The 26,500-nt window shown below is 35.1% G+C and overlaps 1 protein-coding gene and 1 long non-coding RNA gene across 3 annotated transcripts; one reads left to right on the top strand and one right to left on the bottom strand.

Moving 5' to 3' along the window:
- On the bottom strand, nt 1-20,336 carry LOC119068575 (probable cytochrome P450 313a4). 2 transcript variants are annotated; one of them, XM_037172221.1, is made up of 10 exons: nt 20,147-20,336; nt 19,884-20,090; nt 13,342-13,530; nt 13,218-13,284; nt 12,859-13,159; nt 12,136-12,373; nt 11,916-12,080; nt 11,835-11,852; nt 11,580-11,770; nt 1-49 (listed from the first exon to the last, which is right to left on the bottom strand). In XM_037172221.1, the coding sequence occupies exons 1-9, from the start codon at nt 20,298-20,300 to the stop codon at nt 11,604-11,606; spliced, it is 1,506 nt and encodes a 501-aa protein (XP_037028116.1). In that variant the 5' UTR covers nt 20,301-20,336; the 3' UTR covers nt 1-49; nt 11,580-11,603. The 2 variants fall into 2 exon arrangements, 1 of the variants encoding a protein (XP_037028116.1); XR_005086182.1 differs by lacking the exon at nt 1-49 and adding an exon at nt 10,376-10,484 and having other exon boundaries at nt 10,537-11,770.
- On the top strand, nt 1,981-26,057 carry LOC119068604. Its single transcript, XR_005086188.1, has 6 exons — nt 1,981-2,108; nt 5,962-5,965; nt 15,971-15,977; nt 19,500-19,506; nt 24,067-24,072; nt 26,047-26,057. It is a non-coding gene; the product is annotated as an uncharacterized LOC119068604 (long non-coding RNA).
- Nucleotides 26,058-26,500: the final 443 nt, after the last annotated feature.

Genomic DNA, 26,500 nt, shown 5'->3' with positions numbered 1-26,500 from the left:
TGTAAACAAACGAGAAATTTTATTTGAATATTGATATCCAATTCACATATATTGGCCTGGAACAAATAATTTAATTTTGCCAATTGTTTTTCAATTCTGAGTGGATAACAGGATAGATAACCTTGGTTCGTTTTCAACACGACCATCCACTTAAGTGATAACTCCTCGAATTTCAGGTCGGTGGTAAATTTAAAATTGCGCACCAGCCATACGATAAACATACGAACAACAATTTGAGCGTACTTCTTGCCTGCAACTGGGGATGCGAATCAGTAAAAAGAACGTATTTCAACCTATGCAATTCCTGAGGCCTGCAAGTGAAAAGGAAAATTAAAATAGGAAACTGAACGAGAAATATACTCGAATGAATTTACCGGTACTGTATGGTATGTATGAGTACGGATGTTGTTTTTCAAATCTTTCCAGTAAGAAATGGTCAGGATTGTATGTATTGGCATCGTTTCCCCAAACCTTTTTATTCCGATGCAACTCATATAAAGATACGACGACTTCACATCCGGCTGGCACATACGTTTAACCTGAAAAACATTTTAAATTCAGATGTTAAAATCAAGGGAACTATCCTTACCGACATAAAAATCTTCCGTAGCTAAACGAGATGTGAGCGGCACCGTTGGGATCAATCTCATTGACTCCTTAATACATTGTTCTGTGAAAAACAGTTCTTTCAAATGTTCTGTTGTTACACCTTCATCGATGTTTGGGCAAATTTTTTGAATTTCCTCGTAGATCATCTCCTGGTACTGTGGATGCATTTCGAGCATTAGAACAACGTTCATAGTCTGCTGCCATTTCGAATCGCTAAAATAAGCAAAAATAGCACGGAATTACTTTGAAATCAGTAAAGAAGAACATAAGCTTTCGCCGACCCGCAAAAAGCAAAGTCCGTCTAAATCCGTTCAAGTTTGACCGACCTACAAGCAAAAACTGCTTGGCGCACTGTATCTGGTTCACGAATGGCTCTAACTCACGAGTCGGTCATCCGATTTCTATAAACTTTTTTTTTTGTCGATCGGTATTGTAAATACGTAATTAACGTACAGACGGACATCTTTTTTCTCGCTGATGGCATCTCTGGACAACCACAATCGGCTTCCCTTAAAAAATCTCTTCTACTGCCGCACAGAGGCGCTTCTAGCATACTGCGCGCCCTGGACCACTACAATCTAGCGCCTCGTTTTTGATTGTTTTTATTTTGTAAATATATTTATAGGTCAAAATTTATTTGTGAGATTAGAGTAAAAAAATTGAGACATGCGTCTTCGACTTCAAGCAAGCCTTTACCAAACACTACCCTTGATCATATCTGATTCAGTCTTCCAGGATTGAACAAATACCCCGAGAAAATTTTTCTTTCTTTAGGAGACATCAATGCTTAGCTAAAATTACAGCCATTTGTGTGTCACGTACTTCATTTTTGTTAATATCTTTTCATCAGAATCTGATTTAAAAAAATGTACGACCGCAATATGTGTTACGAATGTGTAAGCTTTAAATAAAACTTAGTTTTCGTTGTATTCGTTTAACCACTGGTCAATGACCAACTCCAAGAAAAGTGAGCAAAAAAATTTAACGAAATTTCCATAAACTGCTCAGTTTCCTCAGAGCTGTTCAAACTGCTACAGCCAAATCTATTCTCTGTTGAAAGCTAACAAACTCGTGGTCGTTATTGCGGTCGTCATTGGTCTACATTTTTGAGAAAGGATTCTGGTGGAAAGGTACAATCAAAAGTAAATGGAAATCCAGTGTCCAAATGTATGTTTCGTGTCCTGCAGCAGGACATGTAGGACATTTTTTTGAGATACATGAAAAAAGCAGGATTCCAATTAAGGTTCAAAAACTGCCAGTCCCTTAATCCATTCACATTATTCTGCGGTTAAGCTCGAAAATAAAAAAAATCCGTTACAGTCGAAATATAGATTTCGGGATTTTTAGAGATACCATCGTTTCTGTAATTCTCTCAATTGCCATTTGAAATTACATGCGAAATGAGAGAATACAGAAAAACGATGAAAACGATGATGCCTCTTAAAATCCCGAAATCTATGTTTCTCCGACTGTAAATTGAACCAGAGACGAGGAGAAAAGTACATTCCGTTTTGGCGGATTTGCACTTTGATTCCTATTATTTCCTATAATTCCTAATAATTTCTAAGAATTCCACGATATTTTCTGTTACTATCCAATTCATTGTCTACTTTTTAGAAACAATTTTCTAAAATTTTTCTTTCCTTTTCTTTATTCCGATAATTTTCTAAGATTTCCTCCAAATTTAAAGAAAACGAACAAAAACCGTCGAAATTACTGCAGTGTCGTAGCTGCCGAAGTATCCGGTAAATAATAAGAATTGAAGTAAATACTAGAAATTGAAGGAGTTACAAGAATTGACTGGTAATACGAGAAATTGAAAGTAAATGAAAGGATCAATCAGTGAGTGAACTGTATTTTACAAACCGAACAGCTAGGACCGGAAACCTGCAGCGAGTGAGAAGATCAAGTTTTTTTTTCATTCGCTTAGTTCTTTCGTTTGTCATAGTTATCCGTATTTCCTTTCATTTACGTCAAATTTCTCGTATTTCCAGTCAATTCCTTGTAACTTTTCAACTTCTAGTATTTCCTTCAATTCCTCGTTTAGAGATATGATCTAAATCAATAAAGTAAACTATCAATTTCTACACTGACGGGATGACGATAAAGACTTGAGCGGTCTGCGTAATTTCCTCATACTGTATTCGAAAGATGTCAGTGTTATGATAGGAAGGCCGCGCAGCGGACTTTTTTTTCCTTTGAGGCAACATCCCATGAATTTTCATGCAAAGTATGAAATTTTTGTTCGCATATTCCAGCGCCCCATTTTACCAGCGCCCTGGACCATGGTCCAATTGGTCTCTATGAAGAAGCGTCACTGCTGCCGCACTAGGCAATTCATGCGATCCCTTTTTCATGGGGCTAAAGAATTTTTCAATAGTAATCGCCTCATAAAATCATAACTCACCGTCATTAATATAGTCAACGCTTCGGTAATCAACTCATCTTCTGTAAAGCATTTCTGTTCGGTCGTCAACTGAATGGCTTCATCGACAAAGATTCTTAATCGTTTATCATATTCGTCGTCATATTCCTCTCGATGGCTCTGATTGCTACTAGCGAGCACGGCCATTCTTTTTCAAATAATGTCTTGAACGACGGCTCGCATATCTGAATATTGGTTTTATATTATAGATCGGCTCGAACACTCTTTTACGTACAATGAAAAGAGTTCTGAAATATACAAAATTAAATTTATTTTCCACTCCATTAACTCAAGCATACTCGTTGAGTGATTCAAAAAATGAACAATGCTCCCTCTGAACGTTGCTTGATAATAGCTGTTCAGAATCTTGGTATTTTGAATCGTAGCATCCAGAAGTTTTCTGTGATATTTCCAATAATCGCCTAAATAAATAAAAAAAAGTCGAGTTTCAACCAAAAATGTTGGAATTAGTACCTCCTTTAAGTCCCCGACAATTTTTGTGATGACAATTTTTGTGATGTCACAAATAATTTGTGACAACACAAAATATTTGTGACAACACAAATTATTTGTGACATCACAAAAATTGTCATAACAAAATATTTGTGTTGTCACAAATAATTTGTGACAACACAAATGTTGAGCATCACAAATATTTTGTGATGCTCAATTTTTGTGACAACACAAATTATTTGTGACAACACAAAAATTTTGTGATAAATTTTTTTTTTTAGAAAACGGGAAAATATGGGTTATTTGTAAATAACTGAGGGTGTGGGGGTCAAAAGGATTAGAACGTTTGAATGTCACTAGAAAAACAGGTAAGTCGAGCACACATTTATAAGTTAGACGACTCGATCTATCTGACTTCTATCTCAAGATTCTGAGATAACAATGACAACACCTACGAAATCCGATGTTATCCAAATTATACTCTTGATTTTCTTACAATGAGAACGAAGAAAACTTAGACGTCGCACAAGAAAAGTGTTTGGCTACTGAATTAATCCTTCTATGAATCGTAGAACGAAGTTGTTTGGTTCAATCAAACTGAATTCATCCTTCTACGAATTGTACAAAGAAGGTGTTTGGTTCGATCCTACTGAATTCATCCTCATACGAATCGTACAAGGAAGTTGTTCTGTTCGATCCAACTAAATTCATCCTACTACGAATCGTACAAAGAAGGTGTTTGGTTCGATCCTACTGAATTCATCCTTCTACGAATTGTACAAGGAAGGTGTTTGGCTCGATCCAACTAAATTCATCCTTCTACGAATTGTACAAGGAAGGTGTTTGGTTCGATCCTACTGAATTCATCCTTCTATGAATCGCACAAGGAAGGTGTTTGGTTCGATCCTATTGAATTCATCTTTGTACGAATCGCACAAACAAGGGGTTTGGTTCGATACCACTGAACTCATCCTCCCACGAATCGTACAAATAAGGTGTTTGGTTCGATCCTACTGAATTCATCCTCATACGAATCGTACAAGGAAGTTGTTCTGTTCGATCCAACTAAATTCATCCTACTACGAATCGTACAAAGAAGGTGTTTGGTTCGATCCTACTGAATTCATCCTTCTACGAATTGTACAAGGAAGGTGTTTGGCTCGATCCAACTAAATTCATCCTTCTACGAATTGTACAAGGAAGGTGTTTGGTTCGATCCTACTGAATTCATCCTTCTACGAATTGTACAAGGAAGGTGTTTGGTTCGATCTTACTGAATTCATCCTTCTACGAATCGCACAAGGAAAGTGTTTGATTCGATCCTATTGAAGTCATCCTCGTACGAATCGTACAAAGAAGGTGTTTGGTTCGATTTTACTGAAATCATCCTTCTACGCATTAGACAAGGAAGGTGTTTGGATCGATCCTACTGAATTCACCCTTCTACGAAATGTACAAGGAAGGTGTTTGGTTCGATCCTACTGAATTCATCCTTCTACGAATCGCACAAGGAAGGTGTTTGGTTCGATCCTACTGAATTCACCCTTCTACGAATTGTACAAGGAAGGTGTTTGGTTCGATCCTACTGAATTCATCCTTCTACGAATCGCACAAGGAAGGTGTTTGGTTCGATCCTACTGAATTCATCCTTCTACGACACGAATTGTAAAAGGAGGGTGTTTGGTTCGATCCTACTGAATTCATCCTTCTACGAATTGTACAAGAAAGCTGTTTGGTTCCATCCTATTGAATTCATCCTTCTACGAATTGTACAAGGAAGATGTTTGGTTTGATCCTACTGAATTCATCCTTCTACGACACGAATTGTACAAGGAGGGTGTTTGGTTCGATCCTACTGAATTCATCCTTCTACGAATCGAACAAGGAAAGTGTTTGGTTCGATCCTATTGAAGTCATCCTCGTACGAATCGTACAAAGAAGGTGTTTTGTTCGATTTTACTGAAATCATCCTTCTACGCATTAGACAAGGAAGGTGTTTGGATCGATCCTACTGAATTCACCCTTCTACGAATTGTACAAGGAAGGTGTTTGGTTCGATCCTACTGAATTCATACTTCTACGAATCGCACAAAGGTGTTTGGTTCGATCCTATTGAATTCATCCTTCTACGAATTGTACAAGGAAGGTGTTTGGTTCGATACTATTGAATTCATCCTTGTACGAATTTTTAAAGAGAGTAAAAGTTTTAAATGGGCGCGTGAAACGGAAAGCGGCTGTAAAGCGTAGAATGGTTTTAAATAATTAAAAATTTGAATATCATTTGTAAATTGTCGATTTATTTGTTAACATTGCAGTTCCTTTGAAAATGTTCTAAATCGAGCTCGCACCCAATTCCAACTTTCAGCTCCTTTGTAAATGCTCTAAATCGATTAGTACAAAGAACGTGTTTGGTTCGATACCACTAAATTAATTCTTCCTAGGTTCTGAAAGAACAGGTTAAGACATCCACGAAGGCGGGTGACACCGAAATCGATAAACGCACTCAGTACAGATTGTGTGTGAAATCAACTTGAAGAAAATGCTTTTTAGGAAAATTCGGAATTTTGTTTTTGTTACGTTGCCTTTTTCATATAAACTTCGTAACCACTGAACTCAATTTGTGTGTCACCGCCTTCGTGATCAACTCAGAGTTGTCTTAACCTGGTTCTTTCAGATTCTTGAATTCTTCTACATAATGTATATAAAAATGAAAAAGAAGAGAACTTTGAAAATGAAGATAAAACAGATTGAATAGCCTACTTGTGCTAATAGACGGATTCTAAGCTCTTAACTACGGACATAGACAAGACCAATAAGATGCAAAAACGAATGCAACCTTCTTCACTGAACTAAAAAGACTGCTCAAAGACGGCTTCCTTCTGGAGGAGTTACTATTCCCAACTCAGAAATTCCGTGGAAAGATTCCTTGAAGTACTGAAGTGTTATTCTAGATAAAACTATTACTTTCAAGATTATTTAAACGAAAGGACTTAAGTTCCTGGGAGTGCTTTACCCGTTTTTAAACAAAAGATCGAGGTTAAATACTTCTAAAAAAGATCAGAATTTTCAGTGCAATAATTCAGTCCTGCTTAGCGCTTGCCCAGTATGGTGCGGCTGCGCCCAGATCCACGACCAAGAGCTTCAGATTATTCAAAACAAGTGCCTAAAAATAATCTAAATCTCCCACCACATTATGAGGGTAAAGATTTGCATAGAATAGCTTCTATACCCTTGAGCAACACTTGATAAAGTGTCTATTTTTTAGGCAACGCAATCCTTCTTCATTTTTTTGTAAGTTTTATAGAAGGATTGATTTAGTGGGATCGAACCAAACAACTTCCTTGAACGATTCATAGAAGGATGAATTCAGTATCCAAACACTTTTCTTGTGCGATGTCTAAGTTTTCTTCGTTCTCGTTGTATGAAAATAAAGAGTTATAATTTGGATAACATCGGATTTCGTAGGTGTTGTCATTGTTATCTCGGAATCTTGAGATAGAAGTCAGATAGATCGAGTCGTCTAACTTTTAAATGTGTGCTCGGCTTACCTGTTTTTCTTGCGACATTCAAACGTTCTAATCCTTCTGACCCCCACACCCTCAGTTATTTACGAATAACCCATATTTTCCCGTTTTCTAATAAAAAAAATTTTTATCACAAAATTTTTGTGTTGTCACAAATAATTTGTGTTGTCACAAAAATTGAGCATCACAAAATATTTGTGATGCTCAACATTTGTGTTGTCACAAATATTGAGTATCACAAATATTTTGTGATGACAATTTTTGTGACGTCACAAATAATTTGTGTTATCACAAATATTTTGTGTTGTCACAAATTATTTGTGACATCACAAAAATTGTCATCACAAAAATTGTCATCACAAAAATTGTCATCACAAAAATTGTCGGGGACTTAAAGGAGGTGAATTAGTTTCAGAATCTTTTCTTGTCACGCTTAATGTATTCTTCAGGTAAAAGAATTTGGCAAGAATTTGCAAAATTGATTTACTGAGTTTGCTAAAATTGTCCAAGATTTCACCAAATTTACAGAAAAAAATCCCAACAAATTAAAGTCAGTGTTATCAGATTTCAGGAAGTTTTAACACAATGGAAATTATATATTATTCGCATTGAAATTGACCACATTTCAATTGATTACATGCAAACAACAAGGATTCCTCCTTATACAAATGTTTGGGAGAAAAACCATAATACAGAAAATTATACTAAAAGAATAAAGAAGTGAAAAACAAATAGTGAAAAGAAGAAATGCCTCAACTGCCTGAAATAACAAAAGGAAATGTACAATTAAAAGCTCGGACTGTACGGAAAAATAATGATAGACTGTAGAACGTGATTGGCATGCAGTGGTAGCTATGAAATTCCATGTTACGAGACCAAATGGTCGAAACAGCATCTTTTGAAACTGTTGATAGCGCGACACGTCTTGATGGAATGCGGCAGCATATTATAACTAACAGCATCATTAACGAAGAATGACTCGAATTGTGCCGTGGCAAAATCAGAAGTTTTGATCTAGACGACCTCAGCAGTTTGTTGAAAAGATATTCCGGTTCCTTGTAGATGAGGACCTTAAACATGAAGATCGTTCTGCGGTAACTGAGGAATTTGATAAACCGGCACCCCACAATTCGCTTGACAGGCTCATCGATGTTGTCTCGTCTTCCAAATGCAAATACAAATCATGTACACGCAGCAAAAGCTCTCCTCCAGCACATGTTGTGATTTTGCATTCAAGTTTGTGGAGTAAACGGAATCGCAGTACATGAATTAGTATGCACCATTGCACAATATATCCCAGATATTTGGATATGCAAATACTAACTGCAGTTTTAGCAACGTTTTTAAAGGCTGACTTTTGACAAAGGGAAACAGAAACGTGAAACAGTCTTTTCAAGCGGAAAGAGATGGAAATAATGACTGATACGAGAATTATTATTTTTTTAAAGAAAGACACACGTTTTTAATGCCCGAAATAGGCTCTGAGCGATGTACCACTCTGGTTTTAGCACTTTCTCCTCTATGTTATCACAATTCATCATGAAAATGTTGGCAACTTGTGTATAAACAACTCTTGGAACAACTGAACCTTTATACAGGTATTGAATTGAAACAATATTTTATTCCTAGAATAAAATGAAAAATAATTATATTTATGCCACTCAGCATCATAATATGCAATAATAATTATTTATGCAACTTGATAACATAATGATAGAAAACTGCGAACTTTGGATCCCTCTATTGCATAAAACGTTGTATGAATCTCGGTGCGAAGTACTTTATTAGGCTCTAGATGTGTAATTATGACACGAGGCCGCATCTAGAGCCTAATAAAGTACTTCGAACTCGACGTCATAAATAACTATTAATGACTGAAGGTTGACAATTAAAATCGATTACTATTTGCATTCCCTTGATTATATTGTTTGTATGTTGAATTGTTATTTACAAAAAATCACCTTATGTGTTTGACAATCAAAAGTTTCACACTAAAAAATCAAATGTCAAATAAATACCGGGAGCAGTAAGCAGTTCTGGAGCACCTATCCCTTCTGCAGCAACTTCATAGAAAGCGCCCTTATGCATCGAACTGGGGTGATTGATAACGATTTCAGCATCTTGTGGACTCGTATCCAGGAAAATTTCTAATCGCACAAATTTACTCAAATTATTCTGAGTTATAGCTGTTGAAAGGACGAAAAATAAACCGGTAGATATATGTTTTCTAGCATAGACGAAATCTCCGACGACGCAAAAAAACTTTGAAACTTTGAGTTTCCTAAAAAATTTAAACGAAATATTTTACTTCTAAAATTTTTAATTTTTTGATTAAAAGTTTTTCCTTCATAATAGTAAAACTATGAGAAAGAGAAATTTTCTATTCGCTTTTCTTTGACTTTGGGCAATTAGTTTTTTTCGAAATAAATCCGTTTTCAATCAAAACAAGGCATCAGAACAGTCGGAGCGTTTGCTACGACTTAGCCCCGTACGACCAGTAATCCTATTTCGTCCGTAACTATAATACGTCCGTAGCCGTAATACGCCCGGAACCCTAATACGTCTACAACCCTCTAATGCATCTGTTACCAAAATGCAAGTCAAGTTGGGCATTGTCAAATTTACTGAAAGTGTTCATTTTTAAAATTGCGCATAGCGCAATTACGAAAGCCCGTACGAAGTACCTCTCAAATAAAACCAACAATTTACGATATTATTTTAGAAACCCAAAATTTTTTGCCAACTTTCTATTGGGTATTCAATTATCTCTCAAATGAAACAAAAACTAGCAAAATCGGATGAGATTTACTCGATTTATGTGCAAAAAACACTTAGGGCCGAGTAGCGGCCTTAGTCCAAGGGCCCAAATTTGAAACTTTTTTCGCCACGTTCTTTTCGGTATTCAATTACCTTCCATAAAAAACTAAATCTGGCAAAATCGGATGAGATTTACTCGATTTATGTGGAAAAAACACTTAGGGCCGAGTAACGACCTTTGAGCCCTCCCAACAAGCTCGCGTTGCATCCTACACAAAAACAATGTTCTACTCGTCAATACCTTTCATTTGATATATCACAAGCAGCTATTGCGTGCGTATTTCGGTAGATATCGTCGAAAGACTGAAAAACACCTATAGGGCCCTAGCTCTGGAAGGGCCGACCATACCATGCCCATTTTCGAACTTGACCTTACTTTTGTCGATACCAATCGGGGAAAAAAAGAATTTTGAAAAAAGGTTGTGATTTGCTCAAGCTAGAGGGGTCACGGACGGACGGACGGACGGACGGACGGACATTTTTTTTATTGCGGATTCGTCATCTATGAACATAACCAAATGCTTTGCCCTTACTGTCTGCTTCCAATTCGACGTGTTACAAACGGCATATTAATCTTATAAGCCCCCAGTACTTCGTACGGGGCTAAAAATGAACCTTAACTTTCTCCAGGTACTTCGACGTTCTCGCCAAGACATCTAAACCAGTATAGCTTGAAATTCTAACACCGTTTTCAAATTATCAGAGTACCTGTTGTGTTCCAAAATATGTATGCTCCACCAATTATGGGCAATGACAAGATACCGGGTAGATTCCAAGAAGCGCGATACCAATTTCGCCTTTTCCAGCAATAATTTAGAAGAAAAATCAGAACCACAGTAATGAAAATGTTGAACACAATCATCTTTCCACAAAAAATCGATGACAGTCTCAACAGTATCAAGTTACTTCGAAGTATGATGTCGTGTCAAAGGAAAAATATTTTCTTTACTAAGTTTCGATTAGACTGGACCAAGCAGACTGGTTTTTTCGATTTCTATGTGTTAAAAGCTTTAAGCCTGAACCATAGGTAAATTGTTGTAAAAATTAGCGAAAAATTAGTCCCTGTTGTTTTTGGTCGTCTTTTCGAAAAAAAACTTCCCTCTCCCTCAAGTTTTGACATGTTTCACGGATGCCCCTTAATTATAAATATATTACGAAAAACGAAGGGAAAATTTCGACTCAGTGTAATTAGGTCTATTTAACATCTGATGAACATACGATACATAAAACTAAAACTGGTACGTGGATATTTTTATTATAAAATGAAGTAATTCAAGGCTGCGACGCGACGTCGGAAAAAAAATTCTGGTAGCCAGACTGTTCAATATTTACCGAACCTTATATAACAATAAAATAAGAAAACGAAATGTTTTTCCAAGTAGGACGTGGCACATTCATTGTTTTAATAAAACACATGAATTTTAAGTTTTAAATGAACAAACTTCTCTGCAAGCAGAAGGTGTTTAGACGGTTTTGTCTAATCAAATCTTTGAAGAGCAGATGTGTAAACTAAAATTACGATAGCTAGCACAGTTTGTCTGGCGGTAACTTCGAAGCATCTTCTATCAGTTATTGTCAAATATACAAATGTTTTTAACACAATATTAGGCTTGATATTAGGCACAATATAAAGCTCAGCAATAGAGCAATAGCACATTTTCCGAGGTTGCAGTTAGTAGAGAAGATTTCGAAACTCAGAAAACGTAATGCAACTCCGTGGAAAGAAACTAGAACTTTTTTTTTTGTAATATTACATCGGAGCGGAACAAACAATTTTATATTTCCAATCGTTTTTCAATTCTGACTGGATAGCCTTGGTTCGTTCTCAACACGACCATCCACTTAAGTGATAACTCCTCGAATTTCAGGTCAGTGGTAAATTTAAAATTTCGCACCAGCCATACGATAAACATACGAATAACGATTTGAGCGTACTTCTTGCCTACAAACGATTGGAAAATAAAGTCAGTTAGGGATTCGAATCAGTAAAAAGAACGTATTTCAACCTATGCAATTTCTGAGGCCTGCAAGTGAAAAAGAAAATTAAAATAGAAAACTGAACGAGAAAAATACGGGAATGAATTTACCGGCACTGTATGGTATGTATGAGTATGGATGTTGTTTTTCAAATCTTTCCGGTAAGAAACGGTCGGGATTGTATGTATTGGCATCGTTTCCCCAAACACTTTTATCTCGATGCAACTCATATGCAGAAAGAACGACATCACATCCAGCTGGCACATAAGTTTCACCTGAAAGTCATTTAAAATGCATTGCAGATTGTAAAATTAAGAGAAATATCCTCACCGATATAAAAATCATCCGTAGCTAAACGAGATGTGAGCGGCACCGTTGGGATTAATCTCATCGACTCCTTAATACATTGTTCTGTAAATAACAGTTCCTTTAACTGTTCTGATGTTACATCTTCATCGATGTTTGGGCAAATTTTTTGAATTTCCTCGTAGACCTTCTCCTGATATTGTGGATGCATTGCGAGCATAAGAACAGTGTTCGTAATAGAAACTGCTGACGTTTCGAATCCCTGAAATGAATCAACGTAAGAAGTGCACTGGAAGCGTGTCTTTTAATTGACATATTAGTAGGTCTTAAGCTATGTTAGTTTATAGGGAAATGCTATTTGGAAAGTAACGCTCAAATGTAATAGCTCCCACTTTATAGGTGGGTCAGGGTTCTTGACTGACGAAGTTATCAAAATTATTTTGTTTTAACTTCAAAACTCCTTTCTCTAAATTAATGTTCCTATTACAAGTTATTTCATAACACATAACTCAAAAGTTAGACATGATTAGACATTACGGTGATATCTTGCCGTCTGTTAACGCAATTGTTAAATCACATGAGTTCTGAAAAATGCTGAAGAGATAACGTATTTATCTCGCGAATAAAAAATGCAACTCGTGTGAATGACGTTCCCCTCTTCGCTCTGGTCGCAATCCCACTCGTTTAAGTCTCTTATTTTATTTGACATTTTCCGATACTTCCTCGCCTCATCAAATCAGAACTCACCGTCATTAATATAGTCAACGATTCGGTTATCAACTCATCTTCTGTAAAGCATTTCTGTTCGGTCGTCAACTGAATGGCTTCATCGACAAAGATTCTTAAGCGTTTTTCATATTCGTCTTCCTCTCGATGGCTCTGATCGCTACCAGCGAGCGCGACCATTCTTTTTCGAATAATGTCTTGAACGACGGCTCGCATATCTGCTGTCGCTCTTTTCGCCATCGGATATAATTTGGATAATCTAAATATTGGTTTTATGTTATAGATCGGCTCGAACACTCTTTTACGTAACACGAATAAACCTCTAAAAAAAATTAAATTTATTCTCGAAATGACGGATCCGTCAGCTAAATGGTAAATACTCATTGAGTGATTCAAAAAATGAACAATGCTCCCTCTGAACGTTGCAATCGACTCCCAATGTGCTTTCTGAATGTGTAAAAATCGAATTGAAAGAGAAACGAGATAGCAATAACAAACACTCACTAGCAAACAGGTCGAAACTGCAAGCATCGATACGTGGAAAAATATCAAAAGTTTCCTTTGGATTCCTTTCGTTCAAAATGTCCACCAAAATCCTTAAAGTGCTGTTTATGGTGGGATAATAGCTGTTCAGAATCTTGGTATTTTGAATCGTTGGATCGAGAAGTTTTCTGTGATATTTCCAATAATCGCCTAAATAAATAAAAAAAAGTCGCGTTTCAACCAAAAAATTTTTAAATTACTTTTAGAATCGTGTCTCGTGTAAGCGTGTAGTTAACCTCAACTAAATTTGTGACGCAATTTGCTTCAACTATTTTTTAGCTGACCTAACTGTAATATACGTGGTATAGTAATACCCGCGCGTGGTAGTGGTAATATTGTATAAACAGGTATGACACGCTGAGGTTGTATGCGAAAATATCTGAAGGATATTGTGTCAAAAATTTGATTAGATTAATTATATTCCTGATGTGAATGATAGTTTCTAAATTTAATTAATCTTACAATTACTTCAACCTACAGCCATACAGCCATTCTTTCAATTATCTCTCCTCCACAATTCAAACCCACATTTTGACAGTATATACATTGTATAGTGACAGTCAAAGGATCATGCATGTGTACATAGGTGGAATTTCTAACTCCCTATGTTTTAAAATTTAGAATTTACAGCTTGAATACATTTTCCTAGATTTTTTAATTGTTCTTCATAAAAACTCACAAGTTTCGTATTTGGAAAATATTTTCTTTAATTATGTGTACGATAAGTTTTCAAGGTTGAACACTGAGCGAAATTTCTTAGGTGCTATGCGTACATCATTCGTGCCACCTGTTAAAAAGTGTGGTAAGGTAGTTATACAGCGGGCTCGAATATAATGCGTGAGAGACGTATTTCGCTTTGACAGATATTTAAAAATATGAATTTTATTGAATGTACGATTTTCACCATATTAACCAGTTTATAGTAGATATTATACATTTTAGTGGTCATTGGTAACAAATACTTTAAATTAAAAATTGACTTCTTTGGGATTTGAACCGGGGACCTCTCAATCATGAGCCAACGATCTTTCTAATGTAGCAGTACAGTAGTGTTGGTGGACATTTCGAATTGTTGAAGCGTACTTTGAAAGCCATAAGCGTGTGTGGCGTATAAGTTACGCACACGTTATAACGTAGCGCACAACAATGGTGATCCCGGGTAAAAATTTCAGTCTCAGTGAGACCTAAAAATACGTAGTCTCAAGGGTCTCATTTCGGTCTCATTGACTTTTTCAGTTTACGAGAAGTCTCAATTTTAATTTATTTTATGTAAATGAACAAGAATGAACGAGAGAAGCTGAGTGGTCTCGTTTCGACTACTTTTCGAGAATGTTTGAGGATGAATGAGTAGTCTTTTTTGACTTTTATTTGTTAGGCGTGATGAGACTGTCCGAGTGGTCTCGGATTTAATACTTTCCGAGACTGGACAAGTGGTCTCTTTTCGAATAATTTTTCCTTACACTTTCCGAGACTGACCGAGTGGTCTCGTTTCGACTACTTCTCGAGAATGTTTGAGGATGAATGAGTAGTCTTTTTAGACTTTCATTAGTTAGACGCGATGAGACTGTCCGAGTGGTCTCGGATTTAATACTTTCCGAGACTGAACGAGTAGTCTCATTTAAAAAAAAAAATATTCAAATTTTGAGAACGGAAAAGTGGTCTCATTTCGAGAAAATATTTTATTCGAATTTTGAGAACGGAAAAAGTGGTCTCATTTCGAGAAAATATTTTCTTCCAATTTTGAGAACGGAAAAGTGGTCTCATTTCGAGAAAATATTTTATTCGAATTTTGAGAACGGAAAAGTGGTCTCATTTCGAGAAAATATTTTATTCGAATTTTGAGAACAGAAAAGTGTTCTCATTTTGAGAAAATATTTTATTTGAATTTTGAGAACGGAAAAGTGGTCTCATTTCGAGAAAATATTTTATTCGAATTTTGAGAACGGAAAAGTGGTCTCATTTCGAGAAAATATTTTATTCGAATTTTGAGAACGGAAAAGTGGTCTCATTTCGAGAAAATATTTTATTCGAATTTTGAGAACGGAAAAGTGGTCTCATTTCGAGAAAATATTTTATTCGAATTTTGAGAACGGAAAAGTGGTCTCATTTCGAGAAAATATTTTATTCGAATTTTGAGAACAGAAAAGTGTTCTCATTTTGAGAAAATATTTTATTCGAATTTTGAGAACGGAAAAGTGGTCTCATTTCGAGAAAATATTTTATTCGAATTTTGAGAACGGAAAAGTGGTCTCATTTCGAGAAAATATTTTATTCGAATTTTGAGAACGGAAAATTGGTCTCATTTCGAGAAAATATTTTCTTCCAATTTTGAGAACGGAAAAGTGGTCTCATTTTATTCGAATTTTGAGAACAGAAAAGTGTTCTCATTTTGAGAAAATATTTTATTTGAATTTTGAGAACGGAAAAGTGGTCTCATTTCGAGAAAATATTTTATTCGAATTTTGAGAACGGAAAAGTGGTCTCATTTCGAGAAAATATTTTATTCGAATTTTGAGAACGGAAAAGTGGTCTCATTTCGAGAAAATATTTTATTCGAATTTTGAGAACGGAAAAGTGGTCTCATTTCGAGAAAATATGTTATTCGAATTTTGAGAAACGGAAAAGTGGTCTCATTTCGAGAAAATATTTTATTCGAATTTTGAGAACGGAAAAGTGGTCTCATTTCGAGAAAATATTTTATTCGAATTTTGAGAACGGAAAAGTGGTCTCATTTTATTCGAATTTTGAGAACAGAAAAGTGTTCTCATTTTGAGAAAATATTTTATTTGAATTTTGAGAACGGAAAAGTGGTCTCATTTCGAGAAAATATTTTATTCGAATTTTGAGAACGGAAAAGTGGTCTCATTTCGAGAAAATATTTTCTTCCAATTTTGAGAACGGAAAAGTGGTCTCATTTCGAGAAAATATTTTATTCGTATTTTGAGAACAGAAAAGTGTTCTTATTTTAAGAAAATATTTTCCGTTCTCAAAATTGGAGTAAAATATTTTCTCGAAATGAGACCACTTTTCCGTTCTCAAAATGGAATAAAATATTTTCTCGAAATGAGACCACTTTTCCGTTCTCAAAATTGGAAGAAAATATTTTCTCGAAATGAGACCACTTTTCCGTTCTCAAAAATGGAATAAAATATATTCTCGAAATGAGACCACTTTTCCGTTCTCAAAATTGGAAGAAAATATTTTCTCGAAATGAGACCACTTTTCCGTTCTCAAAAATGGAATAAAATATTTTCTCGAAATGAGAACACTTTTCCGTTCTCAAAATTGGAAGAAATTTTTTTTTTTTCGAAATGAGACCATTTTTCCGTTCTCAAAAATGGAATAAAATATTTTCTTCAAATGAGACCACTCAACGGGTCTCACAAAGCGAAGAAAATATTTTCTTCAAATGAGACCACTCAACGGGTCTCACAAATCAAAGGAAATATTTTCTTCAAATGAGACCATTCAACGGGTCTCAAAAGTAGAAAAAACTTTAGAAATGAGACTACTCATCTGGTCTCGGAAATTGCAACAACGGTTCAAAATTAGATCCACAAATACATATATCTGATTTAGCAACATGAGTAACGTCGATGGCCGTCCAGATTGAAAGTTAAGCATCATTCGTCGCGGTTAGTACTTGGATGGGTGACCGGAAAAAACATTACAAAAAGGTAAAAAAAAAATATTACTAACGATTCTACATAATTTCAGTCAATTTGATCTAGCGAATTATAAGAAAAGTAAAGGGCAGTGGCCATCTATGAACTCAACATAGAAGTACAGATATTCACATAAACAAATCGTCCGATAAATAATATCGAAAGAAGAAAATAGTCTCTAACAGCATGGCCAAAGCAATGAAATATGAGGAGTCTCAAAGGGTCTCGGAAAAACTCAAAAATGAGAAGTCTCAAAGGGTCTCGGAAAAACTCAAGAATAAAAAGTCTCAAAGGGTCTCGGAAAAACTCAAAGATTAGAAGTCTCAAAGGGTCTCGGAATTACTCAAAAATGAGAAGTCTCAAAGGGTCTCGGAAAAACTCAAAAATGAGAAGTCTCAAAGGGTCTCGGAAAAACTCAAAAATAAAAAGTCTCAAAGGGTCTCGGAAAAACTCAAAGTTTAGAAGTCTCAAAGGGTCTCGGAATTACTCAAAAATGAGAAGTCTCAAAGGGTCTCGGAAAAACTCAAAAATGAGAAGTCTCAAAGGGTCTCGGAAAAACTCAAGAATAAAAAGTCTCAAAGGGTCTCGGAAAAACTCAAAGATTAGAAGTCTCAAAGGGTCTCGGAATTACTCAAAAATGAGAAGTCTCAAAGGGTCTCGGAAAAACTCAAAAATGAGAAGTCTCAAAGGGTCTCGGAAAAACTCAAGAATAAAAAGTCTCAAAGGGTCTCGGAAAAACTCAAAGATTAGAAGTCTCAAAGGGTCTCGGAATTACTCAAAAATGAGAAGTCTCAAAGGGTCTCGGAAAAACTCAAAAATGAGAAGTCTCAAAGGGTCTCGGAAAAACTCAAAAATGAGAAGTCTCACAGGGTATCGGAAAAACTCAAACAGTCTTTTTTATCCTATTTCTTCTTATCAAAATGAGACCACTCATCCATTCTCATAACGTCTAACAAATCCATAATGAGACCACTCATCCATTCTCATAACGTCTAACAAATCCTTAATGAGACCACTCCTTCAGTCTCACATCGTCTCAAAAAGTCAAAATGAGACCACTCCTTCAGTCTCACAGCGTCTCGAAAAGCCGAAATGAGACCACTCCTTCAGTCTCACAGCGTCTCGAAAAGACGAAATGAGACCACTCCTTCAGTCTCACAGCGTCTCGAAAAGACGAAATGAGACCACTCCTACAGTCTCACACCGTCTCGAAAAGCCGAAATGAGACCACTCCTTCAGTCTCACAGCGTCTCGAAAAGCCGAAATGAGACCACTCCTTCAGTCTCACAATGTATAATCAGGTCGAAATGAGACTTCTCACCAGTCTCTTGAAGTCCAACAAAAAGTATTCTCTTTCAGTCTCAAACATTCTCGAAGAATATACAAAATGAGACCACTCTGACATTCTCATAAAGTCTCGTAAAAGTTTGAAAAGAGACTACTCATCCAGTCTCAAACATCTCCGAAAGACATTTAAAACAAGACTTCTCAACAGTTTCAGATGAATTCGGATGAATTTTGGATGAATTATGAGAACTAATCCAGTCTCAAAGGTCAAAAAAGAGACGTCTCGCCTCCATACAAAATAGCTGTCTCGAAGAGACGTCTCACAACCACTTTTTTTTTACCCGGGATATGTCGTTTTTTAACATAATTGAATTTAAGTTCATAAAGCACGCGTAATTAGCTACGACTTGATGGCAAGATAGTTATGGACACTTATTATCAAAATGAAATTACTTAATAAAAAATGAAAGTGATCCAAATTCAATGTCTGAGACCAGCATCCACTATATATGTACGTTTAACATACTTGATGTGCGTTTAGCTTCCGTCCCACTCGTAAGTTATTCATATTCCACGTGTATAACCACAATACGTAACACATCAATATTCAAATCTGACAATCGAAATACTTAACTACGTTTTCAACGTGTTCCACGTATAGAAGACATTGTACATGTATCGTATCATATACATTAATGAAGTACATATATTCCACCTTTCCGAAGAATTTTACACATACCCGGAGTATTGTATGAATTTTCTTTTTCTGGGTGTAGAGCCACGTAATTTTTATTGCAGTTGATTATAACAGTTTACGAAATGTGTTTTTGAACAACTATTGAAACAGCTGAAACTGCATGGAGGTACCGAATGGCAAGAAAATTTTATTTTTAGAATAAAATACAATAGTTTCTAGAGAAACACTATATTCCGCGACGAATTCTTTTTAATTTTCAGCTTAAGAAATACTACAATCGAATTGGATTTGAAATAAAAATTTTGATGTACACGCGTGTGACACGAACTCACAACCTTTTACTTGCCGGGCTGGGCTGATGAAAAAATGTCCTTTTACAAAACTAGGGATAAAAAGATGAAAAGTAGAGTTTTCGTGTGGATTCGGTTGATCTGAGGCGAAGTCGAGAGTTTTTCGAAGTTTTTTTTTAGAATGTACGTCACAGACATGGCCTGTGTGTGGTACGTTTTGATTTAATCTTCGACCAAACCGGGCCAATAAAACACTTTTCCTTACTTTAAATTGTGCTAATTACACGTTTTATTGGCCCGGTTTGGTCGAAGACTTAATCAAAACTTACCACATACCGTAATTGTGCTGTGATTTCGCGCCCATCTGTTAGTTATATTTTTAAGTTATCCGAATAAGAAATATAACGAAATAAAAGACAAACCAAATAGTGGCCTGTATGATAACACTGAATTCCAATTGTTACAAAAGACTGTCCCTTTCATACACAATAATTATAAGTCAACAATTAAAGCAAAATTCACTGCTTACGTTTCACAGAAAAATTGCAATGAAATAATAAATACCAGAAGCAGTAAGCAGTCCTGGAGCACCCATCGTATCAATAGCAACTTGATAAAGAGCGCCCTTATGCATAGAACTGGGGTGATTGATAACGATTTCAGCATCTTGTGGATCCTTAATGAGGATAACGAACTGTGAACCTAGCCAAAAGCCCACTGGCGTTGTAGCTTTATATGACTTCAAATAATCCGAAATTCTTGCCATGACATCTAAACCAGTATAATGTATAGCTTGAAATTCTAACACCATTTTCTAATTCGAGTACCTGTTGTGTTCCGAAATATGTACGCTCCACCAATTATGGGCAATGGCCAGACGCCGGGTAGATTCCAGGATGCACGATACCAATTTCGCCTTTTCCAGCAATAATTTAAAAGAAAGATTAGAGTAACTGTAATGAAAATGTTGAACACAATCATTTTTCAACAGAAAATCGATTACAGTCTTAACAGTAGCAAGTTACTTTTAAGTATAACGTCGTGTCGTGGGATAAATCGTTTCTGCAGTAAGCTTCGATTAGACTGGACCACGCTGACACAATTAAGACAAAACAAAACATTCGTTGAAATGAGAACTTTACACGAGCGGAATTTTGAAAGCCAACACTATCTGTATTTTCGCAACAAGTGACGAAAAATAGGACTTTCCGTTGCCTTTATTGCGAAATACAGTGTATACAACTCGATGATAAATGCTTTTTTAGGCACACAATCTTCACATCTAGTGCCTAAAAAAGCATTTATCACTCGGTTGTATAAATAACTATTGTGCTTGAATATAAAAATATATGCAAAATTCACATAAAGGCACAAAAAAATTTTGCACGACATTACTTAAAATGTTACTGCTACGAACAAATGTAGCGTAATGTAATACAATGTGAGAAACGACGGAAACGCTCTGACCTAATTATATTAATTGAAATATAGCCATTGTGTGCTGCTTGATGAAGACAAACAAAATTTTGACCCAGTCTAAACCATCTGACTGATATCTGTTGAACAAACGAACCAAAAAAATTTGTTACATAAATAAATTTTTGTTCAAATACACATTTTGAGACGCTGAAAAAAAAAATTTTCAACCAATATGCACCGACGAATACTTCGTTAATGATAAAACGAAGTAAATTATCAAGTACAACCATATTCACTCTGTAACTACGTGACAGAATTTGAATTTGGAGTAAACGAATACATAAACTGATGGTCGGAAAATTAATTCTAACGTGGGAATATCGTGAATGGGTGAATGTTATTTAACGCTGCGTTAGTCGTTAAACTTTCCATTTTGAATTATCAGCAGGGTTCAAAAATCAAAATCAAATCAAAATTCTGGACATCAAATCAAACTTGATCATCAAAATTTTGCACTTGATCATCAAATCAAATTGATTTTTTTGTCAAATCAAATCTGATGATCTGATGATATCAAATTGATGTAATGATCATCAAATAGGTTTTTCAATCTTCAACTCGTTTTGATGATTAATTTTTTTTTTCAAAACAAATCAAAATTTTTCGAACCCTGATTATCAGTCTCAGCGATGTCTGATTACTTCCCATAATAAATCATAAATCCCATTATACATTTGTCGTATGTAGTAAAGACTCTGTTAACTTCTGCCCTAATTTGTAAAAAAAAACTTATATTTTTTATGCAAATTATTTGTGGCCAATTTTTGCCATAACGTTTTTTATGTTCTTTCCAAAATGCAATATCAAAATTTGCATAAAACACTTTCTTTCATTCTAATTAAAATCGCATAAAAAACGTTTTGCCAAAAAATGACAACAAATAATTTGAATAAAAACTTTGTGAATCTGATTTTCTATCGTAATTTAAAAATAAAGTGTTTTATGAAAATTATTTGTAATTAAACGCTTCCTTGCAAATTATTTGTTGCCATTTTTCGACATAAAGTCTTTTATGCGATGAAAATTTTTGGAAAAACAATATTAAAGCCCGGTTGAAAAGCTTTTTTTACAAATTACAAAAGAGCTTCTTAGTTTCGTGTGGTGTTGATATGTTATAGTACATTAAGGTACCGGTGAATATACCGAGAATTAATACTCTTCTGTATATTACACAAACACGAGTGTAACGAGTGTACGTGTAATATACAGAAGAGTATTCGTTCGTGGTATATGCACTGGTACCTTATAATGTTTTATTGTATTGGCGCAAACGATCAACTTATCGACATATTAATGTAGGATATATTTACCTAGATAAATAATAATGACGTCATATCAATGGAATAATTGAGAGAAATATTGTTGTGAGAAACAGTGTTTAATGTCGATATATACACGCCAATGCAATAAATATATATATTTTCATTACTATTCATTTTCATTATACGGTACTCGTCATCGAAACCCTACTTTAGTTTTCTTGTCTGACATTTACAAGGTCATGCAAATGATATATATACGTATCTCAGAAGTATTAGAGCTCGTACAGTAATTCTTCAGTAATTCTTCGTTAAGTTTAACCAGTGAATTTTGACATATAAATTAATATGTGTAGAACTATCAAATTTTTCACAGTGAACTTCACTGGACATCACTGTATGCACTTTTGTTATTTAGCTTATTATGGTTATTATGACAGTGACTGAGAAAAACCCGATTTTTTGTTGGATGTAAAATAAACAATTTCGTCACGATCTTTGTAAGTAGCACGAAATGCAGGTACAAAAAAATGTTGCATTGAAGATCCACAAAAAATTGATATTGATGTTGACACGATTGACACAGTCAGAGTGAATCTAATTAAAAACGATCTTAAGATCATTCAATCATCCGCACACTTTTTTTTGCAGTCTAATGGCTTAGCTCGGAAAAAAAATGCTACGAAAATAACACTTACAGATATAAAGACACATACAGGTATTTACGGTCAGTATACTTACCTCTCACAGCCACAGATTTCTGCGTTAATATTATCAATGAAAAGAAATCGAGGATTAGTTTCATCAAATCGACGTATGATATCTTTTCAATTCTATTTTAATAAGCGGTTAACCTGTCAGTTCAGATCTGAGAAGTTTTTTTTGAATTAATGACTGCATTTTGTCGAACGTGTTAATTGGTTGATTAATCATTAAGTAAGACTTTGATCATTTGCAATTTTTGAAAACTTGGAGATGTATATACAGACGTGTGATACATGATTTCATCATATTTCTGCTTTTAATTTTCAATTTTTTTATTGTCAATTCAGCCAATGTCCATAATAAAATTGTTGAGCTTACAGTGAACGACATCTCAAATGTCTCACTGTCAAATTTTTCTGAGAATTTTATTGTGTCATTGCAAATTCACAATGACATTTTCTGAAAAAAATGACAGTGAGACATTTGAGATGTCTCATATTAGGATTCTCTTCTACAAATTCGGACAATTCTTCCATATAAGTCAGGCTTAACGTCGTTGAAATATATGCCGTAATTTTTCAAAGCTTCCAATCTACGATTTTTAACTGTATGTCAACGCATGCCCTGTTTTGGGAAACATGATATTGAAAAAATCGATTTAGCTTTAAGTCTTTTTCGAGTGTTGTTTTTTGCTTGTCCAAATGGCCATTTCTTTTCATTATCAAAAATGAACTCTCGGTGATCCCCAAATTTCTTCTATCTCTTACTTTGATTCTCAATTGTATATTAGTTGTTTATTGACAATTGCATCTTCTTGTGATGCATGATAGGGAGATTGCAATTTTCACTTCGTTTTTGACGTAACAGTTGAAAATTAACAGTAACTGCAGCTACCGGCTACCAGTAGCAACGAAAAAGAGACCTAATTCAAATTTTTATTTTGTTAATCAAAGTTTTGATAGAATAACAAAATACAAATTTAAATTAGGTCTCTTTCGCGTCGCTGTGTGTAGCACATAGATCATCTTCAAGATGATCTATACAAAATATAGGGAGAGTGAACTTAAAAAAAATCACAATCTCTAATGTTTATATGTGCGATAAATATTAGGATTAACGATCTGCACCTGCTAATGCTGCTAATGCTGTGAATGAGCTGTATCAATAAATGAATAAATACGGCAAAACTTCCCAAATGTTTATTCTCAAATAAAATGGTAAAATGGGAAAGACCAAGTTTTCAAATAATTACCCATAATTGTCACAATTGATACAATGGAATGCAAAATATAGTTTAACGCAAGCAATGTGTACATTTTGGGTTAGTAGAAAGACTTGATGTGTAAAAATCAATACTTTCACGGAAAATCCTGATATGCGTTATCACGAATTCATTTATATTCTGTGAAATGACGAGTTTGATTTTTATGATTTGGCTAATTAATTAATTCGTTTCTAATGCAGTGAAATTTCGGATATTCTCATTCGTCTGTGTTTCTACGGAATCTGACAATATTGAAAAGGTATTACTATAACCTGATCATCAAGCTTCATTACAATCAGCCAAGATATTTTAGAACAGTTTTTGTCTGTATATTAACATTGAGTCCGACCAGCACGAATCATGACTTGAATGCATGGTCCCATACATTTTATGATATGCAGCCCACTGCTATATTTTTCATACGTCAAATATGCGTTAAACAGCTATGATATAGAGTACACAGCCACAATATGCAGATCCTAGCTATAAAATGTGTCCACGGTGCATAATGTAGCTCTGTAATCCATAATATAGTTGTGTAACTCATATTGAATGTAAATAACCAACATTAACAGAATATGCGTTTAGTAGCTATATTTTAATAAGTCTTGCAGCTATATTATAAAAACTACAGCCACATTATAAGTTACCCAGCCTTTATCGAAATCCACGAATTTTCCGTGTTTAGTTTTCAGTGTAATTTCATAGTTCTATAGTTAGTAATATCAATTGCTTCAGGCACTTGTTCAGGTGCTTCAAGTGCTTGTTTATGTTGCATGAATGATCACAAAATTTTGTTCGGAAAATTCATTTAAAGCCTCGAAAATCTCTTTTGACAAAAAGGTTCGAGAATTCGAGAATATATTCCAATAGTACATTGCTCCTATTTGATGAATTTTTTTGTAGATGAATCAGTAATTTGGCTGCGGTATCAGGATTAAGATGGATTCTTTTGAAAAAGAGCCTATTGAAATCGGGCCTATTTTTTAGAGAAATCATTTTTATATGCCTAGACGGGGCGTGACCCCTAGAGTACAAAACCACCTTCAAAAAAAATTCCGGCCATTGTGTCGTCAGTGGGAGTTCAACGAAAGCCGAAAAGTGCAATTTTCTTACCTGTTTTTCTCCCACGGCTGACAAGGGACTGACACACAGTACAGTATGGGCAGACGTTTTATTTATGTCGAATTACGTTTTAGAAGAGCTACAACACTCTACATAGTTCACCCATTTTAGTCTGAAATCGTCATTTTTCAAAGTGATGTTGCTCACTGTAGATGGCATCGACAACACACACAACCCATGTTGGCCCCTAACTACATGAGCTCAGCTATCCAATGATCCCATGGTCGACTATGTCCCTCGTCAGCCGTGGGAGAAAAACAGGTAAGAAAATTGCACTTTTCGGCTTTCATTGGACTCCCACTGATGACGACACAATGGGCGGATTTTTTTTTGAAGGTGGTTTTGTACTCTAGGGGTCAAGCCCGATTTCAGTAGGCTGTTTTTCAAAAGAATCACTCTAAAAAAGGTTTTTTCTGGGCTTTAAAATTTTGTGAACATTTCTAGACGACATCATTGGAGCTCAAAATTTCACTATGAAATTAGCATTAACTATTTCGTTTCTATTTCTTTGTATCGTTATACCAATAGAAGGCAATAGACTTTTGGAAATAGGTGACACCCTTCGATTTTACATAATGAAATACTGAACGAATCTATAATATTCTTCCAACAAATTTCGAAAATTGTCGTTTGTAGAATTGTGCAGAATTCTTGAGAATTTCAATTTAATCAAATTTTACATTAGAGAAAGTTCCTTGTAGCGGTACTGTCAAAGAAAATTTTCTTACCAAATTTTTTTATGTCCGGCTTGTTGACTAAGATATAAATTTTCAGAAATGATCATCATCATTTGGTTCCTGGAATTGCATTCGTGTACTTTCTTGGTCAAACAGTGCGGTAATATTTTTGCAAACATTGACATGTCTAAGTTTACTTATCTTAGTTCGTAAGAAAGTGTACCTGCTTTCCACGATAAACTATAATGTTTATTACCGAAATGATGAGTTGATCATTGTTTAGCGACAAGTTGTCACTGTCGTCATACAGTAAATTATTTGAATATTTGTCCAAATTTGATTTTTTTTGGAGAGGTCAATGAAAAGAAAAAAAAACTGAAAACAAATCACAAACCAAGTTCTTTCAACTATTCCTTAAATGGAAATTTGAATTTTATTTAAAAAAACCTCAACTATTTGGTATGCATGAGTGTGCAGCATATTTCAGTTGAGAGCAGAGCAAGGTCGAATGAACAAATTGGTATGCTAAAAGACGTTGATGACAGCGTGAAATTGATTTAATTATTTTTCGTATAGGTTTTGGACACGTCATGCTTTTGTGTGAGTACTTGCTGCGAAAGTGGGTATGGATATATGGTATCATATTTGCAAACACCGGAATTCAATGTAGAA

Source organism: Bradysia coprophila (assembly GCF_014529535.1).
Source record: "Bradysia coprophila strain Holo2 chromosome X unlocalized genomic scaffold, BU_Bcop_v1 contig_20, whole genome shotgun sequence".
Taxonomy (NCBI): Eukaryota; Metazoa; Arthropoda; class Insecta; order Diptera; family Sciaridae; genus Bradysia; species Bradysia coprophila.
Note: the sequence above shows the minus strand (reverse complement) of the source record. Positions and strands in the feature narration are given on the sequence as shown.